The sequence below is a fragment of the Hippoglossus hippoglossus genome, chromosome 6 (genome assembly GCF_009819705.1).
Source record: "Hippoglossus hippoglossus isolate fHipHip1 chromosome 6, fHipHip1.pri, whole genome shotgun sequence".
NCBI lineage: Eukaryota > Metazoa > Chordata > Actinopteri > Pleuronectiformes > Pleuronectidae > Hippoglossus > Hippoglossus hippoglossus.
The window spans coordinates 20,059,609-20,085,891 of NC_047156.1; the positions used below are offsets into that span (position 1 = coordinate 20,059,609).

General features: G+C 39.0%; 1 protein-coding gene across 1 annotated transcript; it reads left to right on the forward strand.

Moving 5' to 3' along the window:
- Positions 1 to 2,476: 2,476 nt before the first annotated feature.
- zgc:113516 (uncharacterized protein LOC541449 homolog) lies at positions 2,477 to 26,055 on the forward strand. Its single transcript, XM_034589029.1, has 8 exons — positions 2,477 to 2,845; positions 6,326 to 6,588; positions 7,536 to 7,688; positions 14,539 to 14,687; positions 15,175 to 15,258; positions 16,993 to 17,153; positions 20,482 to 20,555; positions 25,523 to 26,055. Exons 1-8 carry the CDS (start codon positions 2,714 to 2,716, stop codon positions 25,590 to 25,592), a joined length of 1,086 nt encoding a protein of 361 aa, XP_034444920.1. The 5' UTR covers positions 2,477 to 2,713; the 3' UTR covers positions 25,593 to 26,055.
- The last annotated feature ends 228 nt before the right edge of the window (positions 26,056 to 26,283 follow it).

The following is a 26,283-nucleotide window of genomic DNA, read 5'->3' on the forward strand; positions in this document are numbered from 1 at the left end:
TGCAGGACACACCCAGCATATTAGCCAGTACAAGTCCTGTGTGACTTCAAAAGCAAATTGTAGATTTTTTTATATTACTTTAAAAAAATGTTTTAATCAAATGATGTTTTTTTTTTTTCCTTTTTCTGTTTCACAATTCAAATCTTTTATTTTCTGTCATTCTAATTATCAGAAGTGACACGAAAACAGCCGGATTTAACATTAGGGTTATTTTTAATATCTAAGTGTGTGGTCATAACATGGGGTGTTGCAATAGGTAGGCAAAGAAGGCAATTGCCTGGGGCCCCAAGCTGAGAGGGACCCCAAACAATGGCAGTCCACAGAAACGACAATGTTCTGGAAACCCCTGAAGAATCAATGATCAGCTCGGAGAGGGCAACAACACCATGGTTGGAAAACCACCTGACACAGCCCCGCTAGCTTTCTGAATAAGCTTCAAATTTTAGAGATTTGGTCAAAGACTAGAATGTCCTTCATGTATGATGACGTTCAAAAGTCCCTTGAAACACTCCTGGGTCTTGGCACAAGATGTTTCCAAATACACATTATGCAGTTTAACGGTGCGTTGAAAAAAAGGTTGCTCTGTTAGGTGCATGGTGAAAAGTAGTTGTATAGTCTCTTCATTAGTCATGGGCGTGTTTTGTGTATAACATGCAAGAAACCAATCAGAGTGCCATCCCATTGGTGTGCGCATTGGTGGTTTTGCTACATCAGAATGTATTTGCCAGGTAGTTTAAGTTTTTGAGTTTGAGTTGACACTTTTGAATTTGAATGAAAGATCCATTAGTAAATAACTATTGTATGGATCATCAGGAAATGCACCACAGATCAATCCTAATTACTTTTTTTGTATCACCTGACTTGTTATCTAAGGCCAACATTGAGTTACATTCAAATTCTTAACTTTTTGTACAAATGACAAAAACCTTAAGGCATTTTCCAGATGAAGCTAAAGTGAGTGAATATAATATTTTATCAGCAACAACATACAAACTGCAAGTAATTAAATCGCACTCTCCTCTCCTAATAATTGCTTTACTTCAACACTTTGCTGAACAGATATAGTTCATGATTCTTTTTCCTCATGACCTTTAGTCTAGGAAAAGTTAAGAAGTCAAGAGAAAACTCCTGCAACATTAACTCGTACTGTAGCCTACTTTGTTGATCCTTTCATAAATGATTAATTTTCAAGGCCCAAAGGCTCAATGTTAATGTTTGCATTCACCGTATTACAATGAGTGAGGAAGAAGAAAAAGGAGAGAAGCCACACATACAGACAGAGAAGTGTCATAACAGTATATAGATGTATCTGCATGGACGATATATTGTGTGTGTATTTGTGTGTGTTTGTCGTCTTCCTCTTGTTAAGATGTACTTGAAAGTAAATACTGTAACAAGAACACTGACTCCACTATTTTATTCTGCTGCCTGCCCCCTTACATTTTTAATCGAGACACTCATCGCTCTTTCAATACACAACATCTTTGATGATGAGATGCTCTTTGATGGCAAGTGAATTTCATTTGCGTCTAAAAGCTTGCAAAGCATTCAGTTCAAGTCGATCACCACATTCGTGACTTCTAGGCAATTATGCAAAATGGTAAACATTGGCCCAACTTCTAAATAATTTAACAACCGAAAACATGCTGCTCCAATGTTTATGAAATTCGTTTTGTGTTTACAGAGTGATCATGTTGAAATGTTCCATGGCATTGCGCGAGGATAAAAGGCCATGTTTGAATCAACTAATTGTATGATACTGAAATGGGTGCTCTGGATCACACGATGACTCAGGTCAGACAATGGACTCCACCCTGAGTCACTGCTGCTGCACACGAGCCAAATGAAACACATCTGCAAAGTATTTAGAGACGTAAAAGTCATTTTGTTGGCCTGATTTTGGCATATACTCGCTTTTTAGCTTGAATTGAGTTAAATGAAGTAAACTGTAACCTAAATTCTGCATATGGCATTGACACGCTGTAGAGAGGTTTGCAGCGTACTCGGTTTGGATGTGGTGGGGCTGTGCTAACTTTAGAGAGAGTTCAGTTTTAGGAGAGAATATTAAGCTATCACACTGCAAACTGCCATTTGTTTGAATACATAACCAGCAATGGAGAAAAGTGAAATAATTGCAGTCCTTTATTTTGTTTGTGTGTGGCGGGTTTAATGGACACTCAAGGATTTTTTTCTACTGATTTATTTTACATATTGTTTTTTGTTTTCATTGACTTCTTTACATTTTTTTCAGTAAAATGTGGTCTTTATTTCATTTAGCACTGTCTCCATCATTCCCATGTTAACTGCACCTTGGAATGGCTTCGATGCAGCATGATAGAGTAGTTAGGCAGGTAAATAAAAAATAATGTTTCATTCCAGAAGTCAAACTGAACATTTGTGTCAGTGTAACACTTTACGTTGGTCGCTGCAGAGCTCCAACCAGCGGTGGTTAATATGTAAACTGTGCAGCAGTTGGGGTGAAGATGCCCATAGGAACATTGGCCCCTGATAAGCAAGCTGGGCGGCTGCTGTGTCACTCGTCATTCAAGAGGACAATTTCCGTGACTTGCAGACACCACTGACTGCTCTTGAATAGTTGTGATGAAGTAGATGTTCGCGCTTGGTTGTGTATTTTCACCGATAACTCAGCTGGACATAGAACAGAGAAGGACTTTGGTCTGTAGTTTTGGACATCAAGATTTCTTTGCTGAAAATGGATGCTGGTGCTGGGAAAAGGCTCCTCCATGTGGACATCCATATCAATGAGCTTGAACCTTGGAGAGGAATCCTGGAGCTTCTCAGCAGACTCCGTCCTCATTGGAAGGCACAGGACATTCAGATGAAGGTAAGTCAATGTTTGTTTCTCCAAATGTATGTGTAACCTGGCATTTATTGAATCTGTCATTCATTTTTACGAAAACATCAAGTTTGTAAGTTTCTGTTTGTAAAATCTTCGCCGGTTGGTTGTTCAAGAGTTGAAGAACATTAACTTAATTTTTTTTAATAGAAGGGTCCTGGAATATGTTTTTCAGTTTCTTTTATATAGCAGATAGGACGTTAGACTTAGCAGAGGTATGCGGTATGCTAAATAATTAATGGAATTGACTACTTTCATTTTGATACTGTATCTTAGTGTGAAATAAATGCCAGCATTCGTACATCTGCAGCCATTCTGCCTAAAGTTTGTTGATGTGCACGCTGTTGTTGAAGTTGTGTCTCAATCATGAAGACACTGAATTCAAATCCGAATACAAGTCAAAATTACAAGTCAGAGGCTGATGAGTATGGGCTTTCCCAATGGGCTCCTCATATTTACAGTTTAAACAATATGACAGAATTATTTAGGAGTCCATCTATCTATCTATCTATCTATCTATCTATCTATCTATCTATCTATCTATCTATCTATCTACCTACCTACCTACCTACCTATCTATCTATCTATCTATCTATCTATCTATCTATCTATCTATCTATCTATATATTAAAATTACAAGTCAAAATTACAAGTCAGAGGCTGATGAGTATGGGCTTTCCCAATGGGCTCCTCATATTTACAGTTTAAACAATATGACAGAATTATTTAGGAGTCCATCTATCTATCTATCTATCTATCTATCTATCTATCTATCTATCTATCTATCTATCTATCTATCTATCTATATATATATTGATCTATGTTTTCAGTAGAAACCACTGGGATGATTGGGTTGGGAGCTGAGAGCCATTGGTGTAGAAATCAGAAGATATTGTGAGACACACTAACAAAGCTGTGGCCTCAGATTACAGATAGCTGGAATTGTCTTATAATATATATTAACATGAGATAATACTGTAGGTTTCTGTGTTGAAAACTCCTAACAACTGATGTTCTTGGTTAAATAAAAATAACCCATCTAATGTCTCATATCCTACATAAGGTTGCACTTAATGAAAAGAACCTTTGAACATTGTACAAAAGCAGAAAACCCAAGGTAAGTTCTTTTTTCTTTTCTTTTTTAAACCCTGGAAACAGATGTGTAGATGTTGTCAGAGCATCTGTTCAGAACAGAATATTCCCATTCTGGTCCCATGTGCAAACACAAGGTCCAATCTTTCAGAGAAATTGGGTTTATGTTTGTTAGGTGAAAGCACATTGGACGGGTGACCTCTCAATCTACACCAGGTCCAGTAATGTACACAAAGGAGTAGATGTTTCCCTTCAGCCCTCGTGTCGCAGCAGCCTCTTTAATGATGTATTGTGTTCATCTGATTGGAATATGCAGGGGGAGGACAGACACGTCCTCCTGCTGTGCCTGTGCTTTTAAATCTTAGTTCTTTCTTTCAAATTACACTCTCTAATGGCTTGTATTCATATTTCAGGATCAAAGACAGAATCAAATGACTTTATTGATCCCCGGGGGGGACATTGTGTAATATTCAGAGATTTCACTGTTCTTGTTTTTCAATGCGTTGCCATAACACACATTGTAATACAAACAAAGACACAATTTATCAAACTCTGGGCAATGTCACTTTATAATTTTGAGTGTTTCATACACTACATTGGAGGCATTGTCAAAGATGATACCTACTTAAAATATAAACATTTTTTAGAGAGATGGAAATAATAACATTTACATTTGTTTTACATTATTTATAAATGTTTATAAATACAGTCAAATTAAATTATTTTTCCTGTAAATATATACAATAGCTCCAAATCGTAGACAAAAATGATTTTAATAAAATTGTCAAAGCTGGTGGAAAGGATCAAAGGGGCCCTTCTAGCCTCGACATTCATTCTTGGGCCTGTTTGTTCATTTTCCATCTAGATGAAAACCTTTTGTCTGCAGGTCCGATCTGAGGCTCAGAAAATGCCTCTGAGACTGTGGCAGAGAATCAGAGACTTAGAGAAACCACTGAAAGACAACAAATGTGTGACAAGGCTTTGGCAGGCAAACAGTGGTCAATGTGGGAGTGTTGTGTACACACACGGAGCAGTGTGCTGGAAGTGTGATCTTTAAAGACAAAAAACAAGTTGAGGCAGCAGCTCGAGCTGGATGTTATTAACATACTGTATGAGTATATCTGTGCATATGATTCTGTTTTTATGCGTACCAGTTTAATCAGAATTTATATATTACTGCTTGTTTTTTGCTTCAGGTTGGAGGAAAGAAGAATCATTTCAATAATAAAGGAGATCCAAACGTGTTATTCTGTATGTATTTCATGTTGTTTTGTTCTGAAATTTAAATATATATAAAATCTTGTCTGGTAATACAAATGAATCTGGGTTTTGGTTGATTTACTTGCTTGTTAAAACCTTCTATCACAAAATGTTGTATTATGTGTCCTGTAGATTTTAACTTCCCATTAAGTACAATGCAAACTGCACAACAGCAGCTTTATCATATACCAGTCCAACAAGTAGTCTTGTGCTTTATTACATTGTGCAAGCCTTTATGTGTGACAGGTGTTTCGATATTTCAGATTAAAGTGATAATCCCTTTCTATTTTTTGTTCAGAAATATGCAGCGTGTGAATTCCTGAGGTGATGGTACTTTGTATGCGTATTGTTATGTTACTTTTCACTCTTGGACATTTGGGAACGATATGATGATAATATAATAATACTCCCTTAATATTTCTTACAAAACTGCTAATCCTCCCTCTCTGGTGGCCATTGCATTTTGCATACTTGCAAAATTAAGGATAAAATGTGTTCTTATGCTAAGTACACTATTCAAGTCCTTTTTTTAAATGATCTCTAGGTCTCTGTTGCTTTTCTTGTTCTTTTTGGATGGCAGCTTGGTGAAAAAGTTGAAGTAATGAGTCATAACAGTGATACATGAGTGGCCTGTTAAAGGATATTCTACCAAAAGCTTTTAATTCCTGAAACTAAACATATGGCATTTGTTCACTTGTTCATTTATTCATCGTATAAAGCTCCATGTTTATTGTGATTGTCCCAGATTGTTATGGATAAACAGTAACTGAAACCGTGTTTTTAGGAGAGTGACTCATTATACTTTACAAAGTAATTACATTCACTGCCTGTCATATAAACTACATATAGAAGAGTTAGTGATGTAATTTTATTGTCCACATGACAGTGAAGACCTCCCCCTTTGTTACAAGAGGTTGTATTTTCACTGAACCGTAAAAATACACATAAACACCACTTTACAATGTTTTCTATAAATCAGCATCGTGTTAAGTATTCTGGTTGCTTTGTTACATCTACAGTTTGTTGAAAAGTATGCCATATTATAAGAAATGTGTTTGTTTTGTTCCAAAATAAGAGTTTCTTTATATCATTAAGTTTGACTTTCCTTATTTCCAGACGTTCACAGGGGGCATCACCAACCAGCTGATCGGCTGCCACGTGGGCTCTTTTCAGGAGCCCGGTTGTGTTCTGGTGCGACTCTACGGCAGAATGACGGAGCTCTATGTGAACCGAAACAAGGAGGTGGAGATGTTTCAGGTCTTCCACGCCCACGGATGTGGTCCGCAGATCTACTGCAGCTTCCAGAACGGCATCTGCTACGAGTTTGTCAGAGGAACGGTCCTGGATGATGAGCTGCTCCGACAACCCTCCATTTACAGGTCTCTGCCAGGAAACCCTCAACATTTACATTTATTTCTTTTGCGAAGTTGATTTGGTCAGAAACGATGTGCTGAGATTGTATGTGCTCTTACAGGGTTACAGTCCTGCAGCATGTTCATGCAGCAATATGGTGGCCATTGTCCAGTGCAACAAGTTGAGATTAAAAGGAAAACAGGGTGAAATAAAATACAGACATATAATATATTATTTATCCATAATTCATTGTTGTCAAAATCAAATCAAACTTATATTTAAGAGAAGTGAAAATATGAAGATATCACTTACTCTGCACATATTGCATATTATTATATAATTTTCAAAGTGTTCAAAGTTCAACAGGTTTATTGATAATGATGTGAAACCTTGAACATTTGTTTTGTAAGAAAACAGCAAGAGGTCATTGTTGGGTGTGTGTGTGTGTGTGTGTGTGTGTGTGTGTGTGTGTGTGTGTGTGTGCGTGTGTGTGTGTGCGTGTGTGTGTGTGTGTTGGGCATTTCAATTGTGCTGATGCAGGTGTTTTTCTTGATTATTTCCGTTGACTTATGTTTTGTGTTGAGCTATGTTGTTTACCCATGGCCCCTGTTTCATTCATCATTCTGATGATAACAGGCCAGCATCATTATTCTCACCACAGGCCAGTAGGACACAACACAGTCTACCAAGGCTGATGAGCCGGGGCCATGACAGACATCAATCACCTTGCTTTGCCTGATACCCTCTGTGGGGAATACCCAGAAAACTTGATGTCACCACTAAGATGCCTAAAGAATGAGCACTCAAGTGGTCAAAAGGTCACAAATTCAGCATAGCCTTTTTTTTTTTTCGGAAAGAAGAACAAGATAAGAATGCTAAATGGAAAGGGAGTTGTGTGTCTACTCTGATAATGATTGTTTGTGCAATAACAGCATCAGCCCGGCTCATCTGAGAAAATGTTTTCCCTCTGCAGATTGATAGCAGCAGAGGTGGGGAGAATCCACTCTATCCAGCCAAAATGTGGTGTGTCTGTTGAACCTCTGCTCTGGACAAAAGTGTCCCACTTTCTCACACTGGTGCAGAGCAGTATCAACAGCAGCCCAGCGGAGCAGCGCTGCACAAAAAGGTACAGATCATCACAAAATTATCTCAATGTACTCGTATTTAAAACATATAAATTTAAGTTTGGATAATTGATTCGTTTTTAGTGATTTTCTTGGATTATATCAGCAAACAGTTTTTTATTGATATACAATTTACCATTGCTCTAGAATTAACTAGTTTATTATGTCAGATTCGATGAAAGCAAGACAGTGACAGTGTTTATGATTGGCAGTGATGAAGCAAAAACCAAGAAGAGTTACAGCCAACTGACCATTTGCCAAACCCATCCATTCAACGGCTATCTCCCGATCTCGCCATAGCAGCTAAAACCAAGCAGGGCAGGTCTGTCAAGTTGTGGATTTGTCCACACGCTGAACTTGTGTGAGAAATCAAAATGTTTTGTGGAGGTGGTGCAAATAAGCTCGAACCATTACCATGTCTAACTAACAAGCTTAATACAAACTGTAGCGTTACTTCCAAGGACTACGAACACATGACTAAGTACCTCTATCAGTTTCTTAATAACTACCCTCATACATGCTGCTGCTTCTTTCTTTGGTGCAATTACAGCTTACAAAGCTTCTTTTTCGTTGTTATGCAGATGACACCCAACTAGACCTGGCATTAACACTGGAGGACCACAGTCTTGACACAGTTTGTTTTGCACACAAAAGACAGAACTCTTAGCCAATCAATCCCTCAATAGCGCAATATAAACATCGAAGTTACCTCTTGATCACTCACCCCAACCAAGGTGACTAGAAACCTGCTTAATGTTTAATTAAACTAACTTGTTTAATAACTTGCTATCCTTTTCTGACCATGTTGCATCTCTCTTCCAGTCGGGCAACATTGTACTATACAATGTAAGACACATTAGTCCTTACTTGACTCAGTAGGCTGTCATATTCTTGGTACAGGCCATGGTTATCACCCGTCTCGACTACTGATATGTCCCACTGGCAAGCTTCCCTTCATACAAAGCGAAATCCATGAATGTACCGAAAAATTGGCGGCACATCTGGTCTCCAATTGGCCTAAACTGTCACATGTTACTCCTGTAGTCACCAACCTCCACTGACTCAAATCAAACGATGCCCAATGAGCTAGCAAATGCTATCAACACAGGGGCGCCCCTCTCTTGAAAACTTTCTAAACACTTCCAATACCATACCATACAAAACTAGCACTTTTTAGCCTGGTCTTACACACGTTGTCGTATTAAAGATATTTAGCATTCCGTGCTTGCCTCAAGTTATTTCTACACTATCATCATCTTTTGAAACATTCTCCTCTTCCACTTTACTATGTGTCTCACTCTCCTCCAATATTAGCTCCAAGGCCCTCTGAGCAGAGAATCCTTTGCTCATATTGCTGGTGGAGGATGGTAGCTCAAGTGACCTACGCACCTGTGCTGAGTTATTCATCTGTTTTGTCCCCTTCTGAAGTGCAAGTGTGAGGGGTGCTGTGCAATAGAGAGAGAGTAAAAATTCGACAGCGTTTTGGAATAACTGTGTAAAGATGGAAAAAGAAACAGGAGGGGAGGGGAAAGTGGAAGCAGTTGACTTCTCTGTGCCTGCATTGTGACAATGTGGCAGGTGTGTCTGACCCACTTTCAATGGGCTGTTTGAGGGTTAAGACTTTCTTTAAGGGTTAGGGTTAGAATAAGGTGTAGGTTAGGGTTAGGCATATAGTTGTGATGGTTAAGTTTAGGGTTCGGGAAGGCACGATGCCAATGTGCCTATGCCAGTGAGTGTATGTGATCCTGTGTGTCCACATCTCTATGTGGGTCAAATTGACCTCCACCTTGTATTAAGGGGATACATATGTGAGGAAATTGTCACAAGCTTTTCACGTTCTTCAAAGAAATTAAGCCAAGGCAATGAAGTTTCAGGTTTTAAAAATGTATCCTTGTAAAACTGTTATTTTCTTTTAGTATTAAGATACAGGTGAGTTTCGCCTGAGCAGCCTCTAAGGGTTAAACAAATACCTATCGAGGTGTTGTTGCAAGGCTACCTCAGTGGTATTTTTGAAGTCATCACTATGATAGAAACCAGCCACATTTTCCACATATTTATCTTTTAGGCCACAGCACTTCCACTGATGCGTTATCATTTTCTCACATGCCAAAGGCAAATTTCTCAAACCTGCCCACAGTGCTCCTGTCCACCCATTTATTGTCTTACAAGTAACTGGACAGTCTGTGCTCAAGTTGTTGGCACATTCACCTCTCTCACCGTTTCGATGGAGGCTGTCTGCGAGCTGTCATTGGTCAGAGGGATGAGGCGGGGGAGTGGCCTTTGTGGCAATGACATTGCATTATCCCTGACAGGGGTCACGGGGTGAGAGGTGAGAGGGCCCTCCAGACACTACAAAGAAACAGACGCTTGGCCACAAGCTTCCTGCAGAGCTCTCCCTTATCGGTCAAACGTTCAACCTTGTTTACGTTTGCAGAGAAGAGGTCGGAAGTCGACCCAAACCAAAGCAGGAGTATCCGAGTTGCTGTTTTAAAGAACTGGTGTTTCTCCCTTGAATTTTAGCAAGTGGGTAAAGCAATTTGTTTCAGACTGAGTCATCCATAAAGAGAGCCAATGTGGAGGAAATGATCTGTTATGATAAGAAGTTTCCTGGATTCAGAAAGACAAAAGCCCCACAAAGATCTAAGAGAACACGAGGGTGACTCAACTTCTTGGTCAATGGAAGACAAGAAACAGGCAGATATGTTAGTTCCCAGGCAATATATTCTGCTGCATCTGCTTTCTTATCTGCTTCATTTTTGAGCACTTCTATTTTATTTGTTTTTGTGTTTGGATGTTATTCAGGGGTGCTTTTAGTAAATGCAACCTGCAGTTACCTCAAGTTGTGCGAAATAGTCTCAATAGTCAACTTCACCAAACATTTCAACCAAAAATGTTCAGTTCAACATCACGAACAATCTTAAACACTTAAATATTTGATCTCTGTATCAAAAACGAAAGGAGCACAGAAAATAATGAGCAATTAGCCTTCTAAATGAAGAAACAGGAAATTCATTTTATTTACCACGTTTCCATTTAACTGATTCTCAAGATTTATCTTCAAACTAAACTTTCCAACAAAAATAACAAGTCATTTTTTGTTGCATATCGCACGGCAATGGCAACAAGTGTGTGTATTATTCAGAGATGTTACGTAGGAGGAAAACTCAAATATGCATCTGCAAGAGCAAACTGCACCAGATTCAGAGGCCCAATAGATGGTGCTATACTGTGAGACATTTGTGTGACTCAGTGGGTTGGTTGACACAGTCCGCTGCTGCTGAAACACAGAGAGACGTGCAGAGGAACTCAAAACGATCTGGAAAATATTATCTATTCGGTTATGAATAATAGTAAAGAGCATGAGAAAAGTATGCTAAAGAGATTGAGGAATGCTACAGCGAGATGTTTTTAGATTTAAGATTCAAGATAAGAGATTTTAGAGGTTTATTTATGGTTACAGCGTATACTGTAGGTCTATGATGTGTGTGTTTGCACATTCATTGGCCTCTTGAGTCTGCATTTGTGTGACATGACCACACACACACACACTCACACACACCAAGGCACATTATAGAGGACATTACATTGACTTACATCAATTTCCTGTAGTTTATGCTAACCCCAAGCATAACTAATTAAACCTAACCCGTACCCCAACCTTAACTTACACCTAAGCTTTAACTGATAAATACTGACACACACAGATAGAGAGAGAGAGAGAGAGAGAGAGAGAGAGAGGGTAAGAAGTACGGACAGAAAAGACCAAGAATGGGGGAAAACAAGCAAAAGGCTTTTTAAACAGGCATCAGAGAAACTTTTGTACCCGAGCATGTGTGAGTGCTGCTATGAATGTGATCTTCAGAGGAAATGGTAAAAGAAAGGCTGAGCGAGAGCAGGAAGAGGCTGCACCTGCAGAGGAGGTCTTCAGCTCTTAAGCCACCCGCTGTGCTAAAAGAGAGAGACAGATAGAGAGAGGAAGAGAGAGATGGGGGAAAGAGGGAGCGAAAGAGGCTCCAGCAGCTGCGAGGTTTCGAAGGGAGAGAGAGAGAGATAGAGAGAGGGAGCACAGTAGAAGTCAGAGATGGGAGAGAAAAGAAAGAAAAGCAATGGAAAGCAAGAGTGCAACCTCTTCTTCTTCCTCCAAAGGCCCCCTGCCATGTCTCCCGTTTACACTCCCAGGACTCGTGTAAAACCACAGAAAGGAAAGAAAAGTCAGCAGAGCTCGGCTGGTGTTTGAAATCATATGTAAATAAGGCACATTGATAATGAAGCGCCAGAGGAGGATATTCCACTAATTACCTTACAGAGACTTGACAGGGAGCAGGAGGCGAATGTACTTGATGCAGTATGCTCCATGAAAAGGACAGAAAAAGAGAGAGGAAAAAGATCTGATGGCAAGACGACCATTTAAAGTCAATGGAAGTCTTTCATTTGGCTTTTGAGGGTTTCTATGATAAAGTCAGTTTTTTAAGTTAGAAAAATGAATGGGTTGAAAAGGAATCAGAGTTATTCACCGTTAGACTAAGTGTTTTAATTCATATCAGAGAGGAGGCTGGTAAATTATGCATGTCAGAGCGGGTCGCTTTCAAAATTTCGTAGGTGAGAAGATGTGAGTCAAAAAAAATTGTTGTGTTTTAATCATTCATTGGCTAGTAGAGTAAAATAACAGTTGCAGTAAATGTAACAAAAATGATTAAAACACGAGCAGGAACCACGATATTAAAAAGTAAAATAGAAATCAGCTTCAGTCAAGTTTATCTCATTGTCTGGATCCCAACCTGATTTCATTTAATTAGTCTCCCCTCAATCTGTCTACCCACAGCAGGAGGAGAGGATGAGTGAATGACGTGGAGGAAGATGATAAACATAAATGACTTGTTGCAGATGTGTAGGAGGAGGAGGCTGCGTAGCCTCGGTGGCACGACTATAAACAAGACTCAGCTCCTCTGCTTTTATTGTGCATTCCTAACAGGCCTCACTAAATTACGTCTGCTGGTGTGTATAATACCGGAGCGTCTCTTTGTTCCCATTTGAATAAATAGGCAGTGTTTAAATTACTCTACCCTCTTGTCGTGGCCTGATGACTGGAAAGAGAAACACGAAAATTAATTAGGAGTGGAATAGTTATGCAGCGTTTCTACCACGTGCATTTTGCACTGATGTCCAAGGGCATTAGCGCCTTCTTTGATACATCAAGTAATCAACAGAGCGCAAACAAGGCCTAACCTTACAAGGGTCCCTGAACCGCTTCAGTTTACAAATATCTTCAGAGAAGAAAAGTGAGGAGTTCATGACAAGCTTGGTCTTCTACTCTTCTGCAAACTTTATCGCTCCCTCCTCCAACTGTGCCATAACATTTACTTTCACCACTTTTTCCCTCAAATAGATTTATTTTAGGGTGGAACAGCTCCTACATTTGACAGAGTATTAGAGCCACTTAAAGGGTAAAAATATCAGAGACTTCGAGAATAAAGACATAATAATATGAGAATAAAGACCTGTATGAAAGCCTCACCGTCAGCCAAACATTTCCTTCTCCACAAAAGCTGCAATTTCCTCTAAATCTGTGTGCTTCTATCTTCAGGACAGACTCAGTTACTTACACAATCTTTCCAAAGTTATGATAGTAACTTCTTTTCTTGTAAATTTACGACATCTAATTTTCAAAATCTCAGATATAGTTTTTTTCCCTTTAAGTGGCCTTATTGCTCAATCGTTTCTAAGTGCAGGTGAGTCACAGCATTTCAGTGGAAATTCTCACTTAGGTGGAAACTAAAGTGAAAGCATAATGACAGGAGTGGACAATGAGGCAGAGAATTTTCAAAAGGTTTTTCTAGTTCATTTACTTATTCTTTCAATCATGTATTTTTTAGCTTAGTTGACATTAAGTTTGATTGAGAATAAAACTATCTTTGCCAATAAGAACTGTTTCAATAAAATATGTAAGAACTTGTATATTACTTCAGAGTTTCCATTTCGAGATAATGTGTAAATGTTGCTCTTTTTTCACTCCAATTCATAATTACCTGTCAACCACAATTACTGATTAGTTTGCTGATCACACTTTACTTACACTAATCAGCTCATAAAATAGGAAATATTGTTGCAGGTTAAACGTTCCAACAGTACACAGTGTAGTGTCGATAAAATTAAAACATCCAACACTGTAACACTGTAACAATCATGGGGCCATTTGCCTGCAATAGTGTTTAATTTTGCCAACATTCAACTGGTAACAATGTAACATTTTGAATCCAGGATTTTTACCTGTGGAATTCTTTATATGAAAAGAGTGCGCATCGATCAAAATGTAAAATGTCGGTAGGCATCCTGTAGTGAAGGAAAATATGTAACTTGCAAGATCATCTTACTCTGTAACCTCCAGTGAAGTAAGATATTTATCTTTCACCACTATCCACTGTAAAATAAACCACCAGGGTTGCAAGGGAAGAAAAGCTAGATACACAATTATGCAGGGGTGTATTTTTAAATGTTTATTTATTTGCTTAATTTCTTTTTTCCTTCATTGTTAAGTTAAAAAAAAAATCTACCAATGAAGCTGCACTTTTTTTAGAAGTGAAGAATACTGACTGATTGTATTGGATACACTGTGTCAAATGTTCCACTTAAACTACCTCTTTGTTTAAGTGCATCTCACAGTGTATGTGTTTGCCTCTGGGATTCAAAGCATGACATGTGGCTGATTTGATAATCGTGAATGTGCTGAGTTCCCTTCAGGGACTTTCAGGTGTTGAACCTCGGTGGCCGATCTCGCCCACTGCCTTTTGCAGCTGTGAATCAAATACTCTGCTCATTCATGAAACATTGTCCACAAGATATGGTATCTTACAGTTCGCTGGCTCGAGGAGAGATACCCAGCTTGGACACTCTGTCAGTGGAGATGGAGTCGTTGAAGAGACACCTCTCGCAGATCGACTCGCCAACTGTCCTCTGCCACAACGACCTTCTGACCAAAAACATAATATACAACAAGAATGAGGGTGAGGAACAGCTCCGCACATCAGCGACAGTGGAGAGGGTTGTGGATAGAATGCTGAAATGAACTGATATTATGTGGACATGCAGCAGATATTCATCAATCAGAATAAAATTAGGTGAATACAGTCAAGAGTAAAAGACTGTCTCATTCAACACTCTAAAATTGTAGCTGGAAAAAATATTAAAGTGAGAGAATGTATCTCTGTTCATCAGTTTTCATATCACTTCCCTTTATTTTACACACAGAAGAAAAACCTTTGCATCACTGAAAATGTGTTTTATCACATTTGTTCCCCCTCATTTGTAGCTCCTTTTTTATTATGCTTTTATTTTCCTCTCTCATTTTCTCAAGAGAGTCCACGGTGACTCTCGCTCAAAAGAGATTCCTTTGGCCCCTGTTCTTTCAAGAAAAGGAGTCAGCTTTCCCTGAGATGTGTTTGTCATGATGTCGTGCTAACAGCTGCTGATTTCCCTCTCCTCCTCCATCAGGAATGGTGAAATTCATCGACTACGAGTACGCAGATTACAACTACCAGGCCTTCGATATTGGCAATCACTTCAACGAATTTGCCGGTAGGTGTGTGCTGTGGTTGTGGCGGTTCAATTCTCTGGGAAACATTTATCGAGGAACAGAACATGTAAGATTGGCTAATGCCGTGAATGCTGTGTATTCTGTTTGAGTTTGTGCTCTCGCTTAAACTATTACATCATTTTATCTTTATTTGTAGCGTGAATCCTGTCCTTCTTGACAAATATTATTTTTATTCTGTATGTACACCTGGGGATAAAAGTGACATTGATGTATCAGCTGTGTCACACTAACGCTCCACACTATCAATTTGAACATTTGTGAAATAATCATTTATATTATAAGTTTTCATGCCAAGGCTTGCCATCTTCAAATGATTGCAACGGAAGTCATATCTGAGAGTAAGCTGTGCCGTACAGACTTGGTCCGACCTCGGAGAATGATGCATGATACTGACTGAGTTAATCCTCGTGTGCAAACATGTCAATCTGTGGGTTTCGAGAACTCCTGTGTCCCGGTGAAGGATGCTGTGCCTCCTAATTGAAAACAAATCTTACGAAACTGAAGAGACATGTTTCTGTTGTTCAGGAACAGACACATATTGTCCATGGAATGTTGTTTTGGAATTTTCAGCATATTTTAATTAATTTTAATTAAATTTAGAGTTATCCTCACATGCAAGAGGAAACAATAGCAATGCTTGTAACTGAAGAAAGGTCTATCTTAAGCAAACCTATGCTGATGCCAAATTATCTCTGGAATAAGACAAATACAAATATTCATAAATGGGGACTTTTTCTGTAACACAAGTATCTATTTTTTATTTTCTTAATGAAGGGACAATACAGCTATATAATTATTTTACTACTTATACTTAATTAAAATCTTGCTGGTTACACTAAGATTTTAAAATCAGGTTTCAACTGAAAGTGCACATGTCAATTCTCACACTTCTTACTCTCTGCTTCTGGCTAAAATGTAAAAAGGAAATATAGTTATTTTAGTGTAGAGTCTTTATTCAAGTAAAAGTAGCAATAACACATTTTAAGATTACTTTGTCCAGCATTATGAATTAAATTTACAATTTAATATACAATTTAAATTAAATGCATGGAAATGTCCCAGTGAGTGTAATACATTATCAGTGTAATTGCTGTTGCAATTGGTCAATGTTGAACTAATGTTGAACTAATTCAACCATAACACATACTGTTGAGTAGTTATCATAACAATGCATATTATATAAGTAAACTCTTCATTTTAAAGTAATGAGGTACCGTAGCAGAATAAAAAGGAAATACTTACTGCAATAATAACACTCAATTAGATTCAGTTAGATTCTCATTTTTCTCTCATTTGACCAAAGTATTGTGAAGGTATAATCACCAGCTGTTAGTTATTTCTACCAGAATGAGAAGGAATGAAGATTAAATAATCATGCCCATGTTTTACTTTTCATTTGCACCACATCAATCTCAAGATTCATAGTGTGCTGTATAAATATTATAATATAAATATAACATAAATCTATATTAACATAGACCATTTACCATGAGTTAAATGTGCTCAGTTGAAGTTCAGCTTTTTTGTGTTCGGCAATGTTTGTGTTTCAAATTAAAGAATTGTTCTCTATTTGACTGAAAAGAGGATTTCTGTGGCTAATCTTAAAAACTCACAGTTTTTTTTTGGGGGGGGGAGGCTTTGTGTTGTTTTTTTTAAAGTTTACATTGGAAAAATTCTTTTAAAATATGTATGTCTGTGTTTGTTGTGTGTTGAAGGTGTGAATGACGTTAACTACAGCCTGTATCCGAGCCGGGAGCTGCAGAGGGACTGGCTGATGGCCTATCTGGAGAGTTACAAGCAGAGCACAGGGCGTGAGGTCACTGTTACCAAGGCAGAAGTTACACAGCTTTACATCCACGTCTGCAAATTCTCATTGGTAAGTGTCTGCTCCCGTCGACTCTGTTGAAATGCTAATGTGTGTCATTAGGCAGCACCTCGGCAGTTTGTAGCGACAAATCTCTAAACAGTTATTTCCCTTTTTTAAGTTTCGCTCTCGGATGGCCTCAAATATCTCTGTATTATGAGATTAGAGTGCACATTTCAACTATATCCATATGTGTGCAGACCTCTGTAACGTAATGACACCTCACCATCATATTTGAACAATTTACTTTTCCAGCAAATAAAAAAAAAAGAAGGCTCCTCAAAGGGAAACCGATCCACAGCTGACACACCGCTGCTCAGAGTCTGGTGGGCTCCATCTGACGTGATTACAAACTGCCGTAGGGGAAAAGTGAAAGACAGCAGCCAAAATTATTTTTTCTCATTACCACAATTTTCATTCTTTGGTGGCTCAAGTGGTGCCAAGCGATCCGTCTAAAAAGTGCTTCCATAACTCAACACAATATGTAGAATTGTCCGACCAATTTGGGGCTGGTGTGAATGTCTCTTGAAATAGCCAAGAAATGATGAGGAAGCATATTACTTTTTAAAATAACCCGTGCCTCGGCCAGACAGAGAGGGAGAAGTGAGAAACGGGGGGGGAAAGAAATACGGCCCTGGAATGGAGGGAGAGAAGCGATAACATCACGCTGATTGAAGTCAGATTTTCTATGACAAACCGAGGAGGACCCAAGGGATGTTTGGGGAATTGATCACTGACGGTTAACAAGCCAAGTTTCCAGCTCCACTCGTTTTGACGAGCCGTGTGTCAAAAGGAGGGATACTGAGCCGGTTAATTGAGAAAATCATAGGGTGTATTTTTCATGGTTTCAATCTGGAACGTTTCTGTTTAAAAATAATCATGTATAACTTAATTTCGCCCAATAAATGTTGAGTTAATGTAAAATTATACACTGTATGTCCTCTGCACGTCCAGAGACAAAAGAAACTAAATATCCAAGGTCCCTTTTATTGTTTCTCTTCTCATCTTATGATAATACCAAATATTATGATGACTTGAAAACAGTTTTTAGAATCAATTAAATGTTTCTCTTTTTTAGTTAAAATGCCCAAAATTTACTGGCTCCAGCCTCTCAAATGAAATATTTGGTTTTCTATGACGGTAAATTAAATGCCTGTAGGTTTTCAACAGATTTCCCTATGAAAATAAAGCCATGTGAAGACGGCTCCTGGAAACTGACGAACATTTTTCACTCTTTTCTGACATTGACAAAGATCAAACAATAAATCAAGTGGATTTTCTGATTAATTGCTTCTGAAAATAATTGCTATTGCAGCCTGTGTTTCTTTTACGCAGCGAAAGTCGTGTCCGTGCAGTATTTGACAGTTAATTTGCTCCACATACGAGATCTCACTAGATTTGAACATTTTTCTCATCACATTTGGTGAGAGCAGATTTTGTTCATTATGTTTAACCGACATTGATCATTTTTAAACCAGCCGTAATTATTAATTCCATCTGTTGTCTTTTTTAGGTTTTTATGTGTTTTTTGTGATCATTCTTTTATGAATTTGATTAAATGTAATTTTATCCTTTTGTGTCCCTTTGGTGTCACTATGTAATTGCTCGTAATAATCAAACTACATTGAATTCACGCAGTAGTTCCGTCTCGGTAGATGATAAAACACGTGAATGGTGAAAACTGAGTAGCCAAGGAAACCAGTGAGCTCTGAGGGAAGCTGTGTGGCTCCGCTGTGCGGCATTGACAAAGCCTGGCCAGATGCCAACACTTAAATCCTGGGTGAACTGTGCCAAGACACCGAGGGGTCTTTACCACTCATCCTGTCTTCCGCAGGGATCCCCTGTGATGTTCGGGCTACGGCCTAGGGCTCTGTGATGTCACTCTCCCCACACGTCTCTCATCCTCGTTTTTCTCAATGGCTCCCTGTCACCGACGGCCTCTGCTTAGTGTTAGACTAATGCTCTCTTAATGGAGAGTAGTTATTAATCATAATAGAAACACGCTCAATCTCTCTCTCCAGCTAAAGACAGAGATTAGAGATGAAAATCTGCCAGGGAGGGGAAGAAAGCCAAGGGGAAACCGCACATCGTTCTTCAAATATTTCATTCCACCCTTTATTTGATTATCAAATAAAAATGTGATTATATCACTGGGCCGCAAAACAGAGGCCTGTCTGGATCTTATTAGGACTCGCTATTAGTGGTCCTACCATGAAGATTTACAATAAGGGTGGAGAACAACAAAAATTTATGGAGGCATGGAAGTCCGCAAGCCTAAGTGAGCAAAGCCATTAAGGAGGGAACCATTCAATGCGGAGGTTTGTCATTCTGACGGAGCAGCATGCGTCTGGAAGCAGCAGCTATCACACAACAACTGGAGGTCACTGGAGTGTGGCTTCACAGTTCTGGTCTGTAGCACAGAGAATTGTACCAAAACATGACAGATATAAGTGAAACCACACAGCACCTGTGATATTTACCTAAAAGAAAATTAGACACCGCGAGAGAAAAAATCTTCCCTAGAAATTCTCATAAGTGTGCCACAGCGTATATACCACCAACGCAAGCCAGATGTTACCACTTTAAACACATTCCAGTCCCATACTGCATGTACTTAATAATTCTGTCATTTAATTAGATGGCTCCTGTTCAGTTTGTGTGAGCGAGCACCTGCCCTGCTGAAGTGTTCTTGAGCAAGATGCAGACATGTGACCCTGCTGTGACCTCCCTGCAGGGGGTCAAGAAGAAGTGGGTTTCTCAAGATTAGATTAAAAGGGTGCCTGAGAATTGCAACATCGTTACATTGTGATGTTTAATGCAGTGGTGGGATGGAACAAAGTACATTTCCATAGTCACGGTACTTAAGTAAATTTTTATCTGAACAAGTAGATTCAGTTTAGGTACTTCTCACTTTTACTCAACTACATATATGAGCAAATAGTTTGTCTATTTATAAATAGTAAATGTGTGAGCACTTCCTACACCACTGGCTTTATGTTATGGCTGTAGTTAATGAACCACAATAATGTAAAAAAAAACAAATGCAGAATAAAGTACTTCACTTAGAAGGCAAGCAAAAACATTCACACATGTAACTTGTGTTGGGCTATCTGTCTGTTTCTGTAGTGCTCTGTGTAATTCTTTTCTTTCAAATCAGTACTTCCATGTATTATTCTGCCACTTTGACAGTGACAAAAGCCGACGTGAGGTTCACTGCTACAGATTATAGCAAGCACGTTTTCTTTTTTGATGATTGACAACAGCCACCTAGACAACATGCTGTCAGAGCCAGTCAGCAGTACTGATGTGGTGCTCTGATGTTTTCTATCTCCTCCTTCAGGCATCCAACTTCTTCTGGGGTCTCTGGGCCATCCTGCAGTCACACTTCTCCTCTATCGACTTTGACTTCCAAAGGTTTGTACTCCTCACGCCAGCAACTTAAAGCTCCCTTGAAACATGCGTGTGTGTGTCTGGTTGAAACTTTGCATTAACTCTGTTGTATGGTTGATAATTATTCCTGCTTGATGCTGCACAAAACAAATAGGTAACAAACTGTCAGTATATAAATCTGACATGAAGTACCACCTTCACATTAACACCACCTCAACAACTGTTAAATGTAGAAACACATGAAACCACCATGAAAGTTATAACCTCAGAATCTCATTGGACCAACTTATTGCAGGATGCCATAATCATACATCACTCAATGCGCACAAATGGAAAAATGCATCCTGCAGACGCTCTCAGTATTTTAATACAATGTTTAGAAAAACAGGAGCTTCAAATAATTGGTTGGCAGAGAAATTCCAATAAAAGGTCGAGAACTTGAGCCCAACTGAACTCGAGTGTGGATATATTTCATTTTTTTCCAGCCGTGATTTAAGAATGTGTGTATCCTGAATTTGGCGTAAAACAGGCAGCATCAGCAGACGTCTTCTACTCCTCTTGTCACGGCTAAATGCAGACAAAATATTTACACATGAAATTCTCTTTCCTCACTCTTAAACCACACATCGTGGAAAGATGAAAGGCCGAGCTTTCACAAAGACTTTCAGAAAAAAAGCATTTTCATTTATTTCTAAGTGTATCATGATGGTTATCTTTAAACAAGTCCAGGAGACATTCCTCACTACCAGCAACCAGACAATAAAGTTCAGGAGGGCAAAAAGTTTCCCCTCCACCCCTTCTTTTTCTCCCTTTCTCCCTTCTCTGTGCGCCCCACACCCGCCACAGTTGTGATGGTGATCATAATCACTATTGACATACGGCACCCTCCCCTCTGTGTGGCTTTCTCTGCCCACTTGTTAGATCAGCGACAGGGCCCCCGCCTCATTTCGATCTGGACCTCGGAGGAAATGTGATCCAGAGGGGTGCCGAGGCACAGAGGCACTATTGTTCCTGTGCCGCCGGTCCTCCCTTACATATACGTCTCTCATCCCTGGCTGAGGCCACGTTCGCCTGCTAGACGTCTGCTCCCCTAAGCTGCTGGCTGAGGTTGTCCTAAAGTGCACGGCGAGGGTCGGGTTACGCTTCTTTAACTGGAGGGTTAAACTATGAAATGAGCTCTTAGAGCACCAGCACCGATGGGGAAGCAGACCTAACTTTTGAAGGTATCGCTACCCTGCCAACCTCCTTAATAGAACACTCATGCTTTATGCCATTTGAACAACCCACCATCAAAGCAAAACAGACTGTTTCCATCTGCATCATTCTTTGCGGCATGGACGATCAAAAATCGTTTTTGTTTCTTGATTGTTCGTGTTGCAAATGGTGACTTACCATAGCCGACAGATTCCAAAACATCTTGCTCTTCTTGTTTAACTTCCTAAATGAACAAATGTGTTTTGCTCAGCTGATTGTTGCTGGTGAGTTACTGAACATTGAATGCACAACGTTAAAGTCTCCTTACTGCCTGCTGCTGCTGGGAATGATGTTGAGAGCATTAGGATTGAACTGTAAAACCAAAACAACAAGCTGAAGGAGGCTAAAAGGTTTGTGCAGAGTCAGGTAACAAGTATCTGTTGGAAAATCACTGCAGGAGGCCTCCTTCATTCATTTAATGTAATTACAAAATAATGGCTTTAACTGCATTTACTTGTTAGGACTACAAGCTTTCCCTGAGCTTATCCATGTACTTTTATTTCCCTTATCTGCTGAAAAAAAAACACACAACGCTGCTGCCTTATGCTTTTGTGATAAACAAGTTCTGTTGAGGAAAGAGATAAAAAGTTAGAGTGAGACTCTCTCTCTCTCTGTGTGTGTGTGTGTGTGTGTGTGTGTGTGTGTGTGTGTGTGTGTGTGTGTGTGTGTGTTTCCTCCCACTGTTATCCCCCTGAGCCAAATATCCGCCGCCTTCCCAACAAGTGACAGGCGTCGCCCAGACCTTGTGCTTTAACCAGGGCCAGATGTAGATGTGACAATAGGGAGCCACAAGGGGAATGCACAACCCGCCCTCCCTCCACCGTCCGTATTTACTTTCCTTGTATGATTTTATTCATGTGTTGAAAGTGTCTGCGAGTCAGCGGTTTAGATTTGTGGACGTGTTGGCAAGGCGAGCCGTTATTCGACAAAGACATTATTATGAGGAAATGAACGAGGAGGAGGCCCACTGTTTGGAATAGCCTCACTGCAAAATTGGGGGAATCGTGCACAAAAGCACATTGTGAAACGGAATACCTGTATGGAAGGGAGTTCATTTTCCCCTACTCCTGCTAAATACAAAAACATCTCAGTTTCATCTCTGATGAGGATAAACGTAAAGCACGCCAGTTTTAGGTGTCGACCTCAATAAAAACACGGTTGAATGGGATTGTCTGTGAAGGTCGCTGTCCTTTTAAATGGTTATACTCAAGTATAATTTCACTTAAGCAGGGTGTAGATGTGACAGTTAATTAGATCAACAGAACAAAAGGCTTTGACCAATGATTTTTTATGGGGGTTTTCTTTTCTAGATAAGCTGACACTGAAACTCTTTTCACTTTACCCGAGTGAATGTCCATTTAATGAGTTTTATATTCATCACGTGGTATTTCATTGTTTTTCATCCTGCTAGTGTAACAATTATTAGTCACTATAATTAATGTGAGAGAGGGCAGGTCATTTTGTGTTTTGTTCAAAAGTCAAATATTTTTAATGCATTTCTTACTGAGGAGCTGGAGAGAAACAGATCATAACTTATTTTAAAGATAAAAACTTATATTGAATAGAATAATAGTGAATAGTGAGTTTGTTTCACATCAAATTTCTCAAAGAGACTCTGTATTTTGATGTCTATCTGCAAACCAACACCTCAGTAGAAAAGACATTTTCCGTCTGTTCTTTACAGGATCTGCCACAAATCTCACAAGGTTTTTAATCCCATGTTTAAATCGGACAAAGTTACCGAGAAATCAAGTTTGAAAATGATTACAGGGACAAACCAGGCCATCTCTTAAAAATCTCAAACCTCAATAAGGGGTTTTGGCTCTTTTAACATTGTGTTCATCCTAAGTCTGATCCAATATTTATTTAAATGTGGATTTAATGTGTCTTGAACAATCCAATAAAAAAAATTACAACTACTACATTTTAAAAAATCGAATCTATTCCCAAGTTTCTTCATCAAAATACAGAACGCACTGCTTTAAAATTTAATTATTAATTAAAAAAAGAAAGAAGTAAAGCAAATATTTGTATTTTGTCAATCTGGATATCAGACATTGTGTCACTCAAACCCACTGTTGTGATCAAATCATTTTCCACATTCACACACAAACTGCAGCAATCTGCTGTTGTAGAAGAGAGTGCGCTGCAACAGGGGGGGGGCTGATGTGGACGGAACACACACACAGACAGGATCAGCATTTGATTGAGTTTATTTTAGTAGATACTGGTTCTTCCAGTCTTTTGACTAATAATAAGAGACTGAAAATCGTCGTGGAGAAAAGTGATGTTCTTAGCAGAACACTTGCAGTGAACCCTCCTCAGCGACGGCCCAACAGGTGCTGCTTTTGTCCAGTCAGGACTCAGCTGTCAATCATCCACTGCAGCACAAGGTTTACTTAGAATCACGACTGTCCAGAGAAAACACGTATCTCAGTTTGCCAAGCCACAATGAGCGAGGTGAAAACTGTGTGCTGGTTCTGCACGGCTACCACCAGGGATTTTTACCCCTCTAAAATGTTCTCAACATGTGTAACTGAATAAAAACAAAATTTCTAGGGGACTGGGATGAAGGGAGACACACACTGTACAACATATCTCTATCAACATGACCCGTAAGTGAAGAAAGCACAAGAAAGGAACGACTCCTTAGAGAAACTGCATACAGCAGACAAGAGAAGCCAGACTCTGACACAATAATTAGAGAGCAGTTTTACCCAGAGACACAGGTGAGGAACAGAGTGATGGAACACAAGTAGCTAAATGGCATGTGTCTGAATTATATTTTTTGTCTCACTGAGCAATAAGTGAGAGAAAACGGATTCTGCATTGAGGAGTTCAATGAAAGCACTGATTAAAGGACAAACTCCTCTCTGTACCTCCATTTTCTGTGCTTTTGAAACTTCACTTAATTTCAAAGGGTAGAGTATAATAGCCAAGGGCAACAGCATACTCAGACATCAGATTTATTGAAGCATTAATAATATGGTTGGGAAAAAAAATACAAAATCACTTTTTTTTTGCAGTTAAGCTCTGAAATGCGCTGAGGCTTTGGCAGAGCAGTCAGACACACGTGCTTTATTTAAGAGCGAGTTGATGCTATGTTTTTCAGGTTTTGCGAACAACAAACACAGCAGCACCTTGTGCTGTGAGCTGGGACTCCTGTGTGACCTGTGGAGAACACTAGAAAAACCCATCAAGGCTCAATGAATGTTCTGAAAGCTGTTAGTTGCAAGATGAGGCTGTCAGAGAGATTTTCAACTAGTGCAACAAACATGAAATACACATTAAATTTATTCTACCCATTTAACATTTAGTATTTCAATATGTTTCATATGTGTGAAGTATTGAGACACATGTGATCATGCATTTTAAAGTTCCAAGAAAGATCAATTTACTTAAATTCTAATGTTGTTGTATATATTGAATGTTATTGCAATATTGTGTGGATTGCATTTGATAATGGACATTATTTTATATGATGTATCAAATTAAATATAAAGGAATGTTTCTTGATACACATTATTCTTGCCATTTGATTGACTCATATTTTTGTTGTATAAAGTAACAAGCTAGTAATTACTATGAGAGTGTAAAGTATAATAAATAAGACACTTAAAATGGTGCCTTCTTTAGGACCGATTACTTTTGTGGATGTCGCAATATTTACAAAGTGCAAATGTGGAGGATGACCATGTTCTCTCATCACGTTCTTCTGTCCTCTGCTGTCCTGCCAGATATGCCACGGCACGACTCACCTTCTACTTTGAGAAGAAAGAGGAATATTTTGGACTGACAGCGAGCTAGGAACGGAAACCAGAGGCACCAGTACATTTCAGCATTACCTTTTCTGTTAATCCAAGGGTAGATTTCATTGATGTGAACCCCGTCCATCTTTGATGCATTGTACAATATCCACTGCAGAATGAAAAGGCGCAGACTGAGCTTATAAAAGTGCTCCCCATTGTTTGTTGTTTCAGGCTGCAGCGTGACTTAATATGTTTTGCTATCATTGTGATTTTTAAAATATTTGTTTACCACAGTCGGTATACCAATAAGGATATTTGGCAAATTGAGATGAAGCTCACGCCAGACACACATTAATTGTTCCCACATTTAGTCGGATCGCACAAAGCCACACATACTGATCCTGATCATAAAACCAATGACAGGGTTATTTTCTGCCTTGTTCGGTGCCTGTGACAATTCTGATGGAAAACAAGTTTTCATTTAATTGAATTTCTATTTTAGTTCTGTCTCTGTCCTAACAAATTGTTATGAGGCTGTTTTCTTGGTACCTCATGAGATGATCATTAAGCACGCAATAAATTGTACATTTTGAAATCTTTTACAAATGTATCAACCATTATTCAAAAGAGTGTTTAAAAAACAGTGTTTGACTAGTTTAAGCTGGTGTGTATATAATGGTGTGTATATAAATCGTCTAAGCAGTTTGTTTTAAATTTAATAAGGTGACTGGAGGCAGCCTAGCATGTCG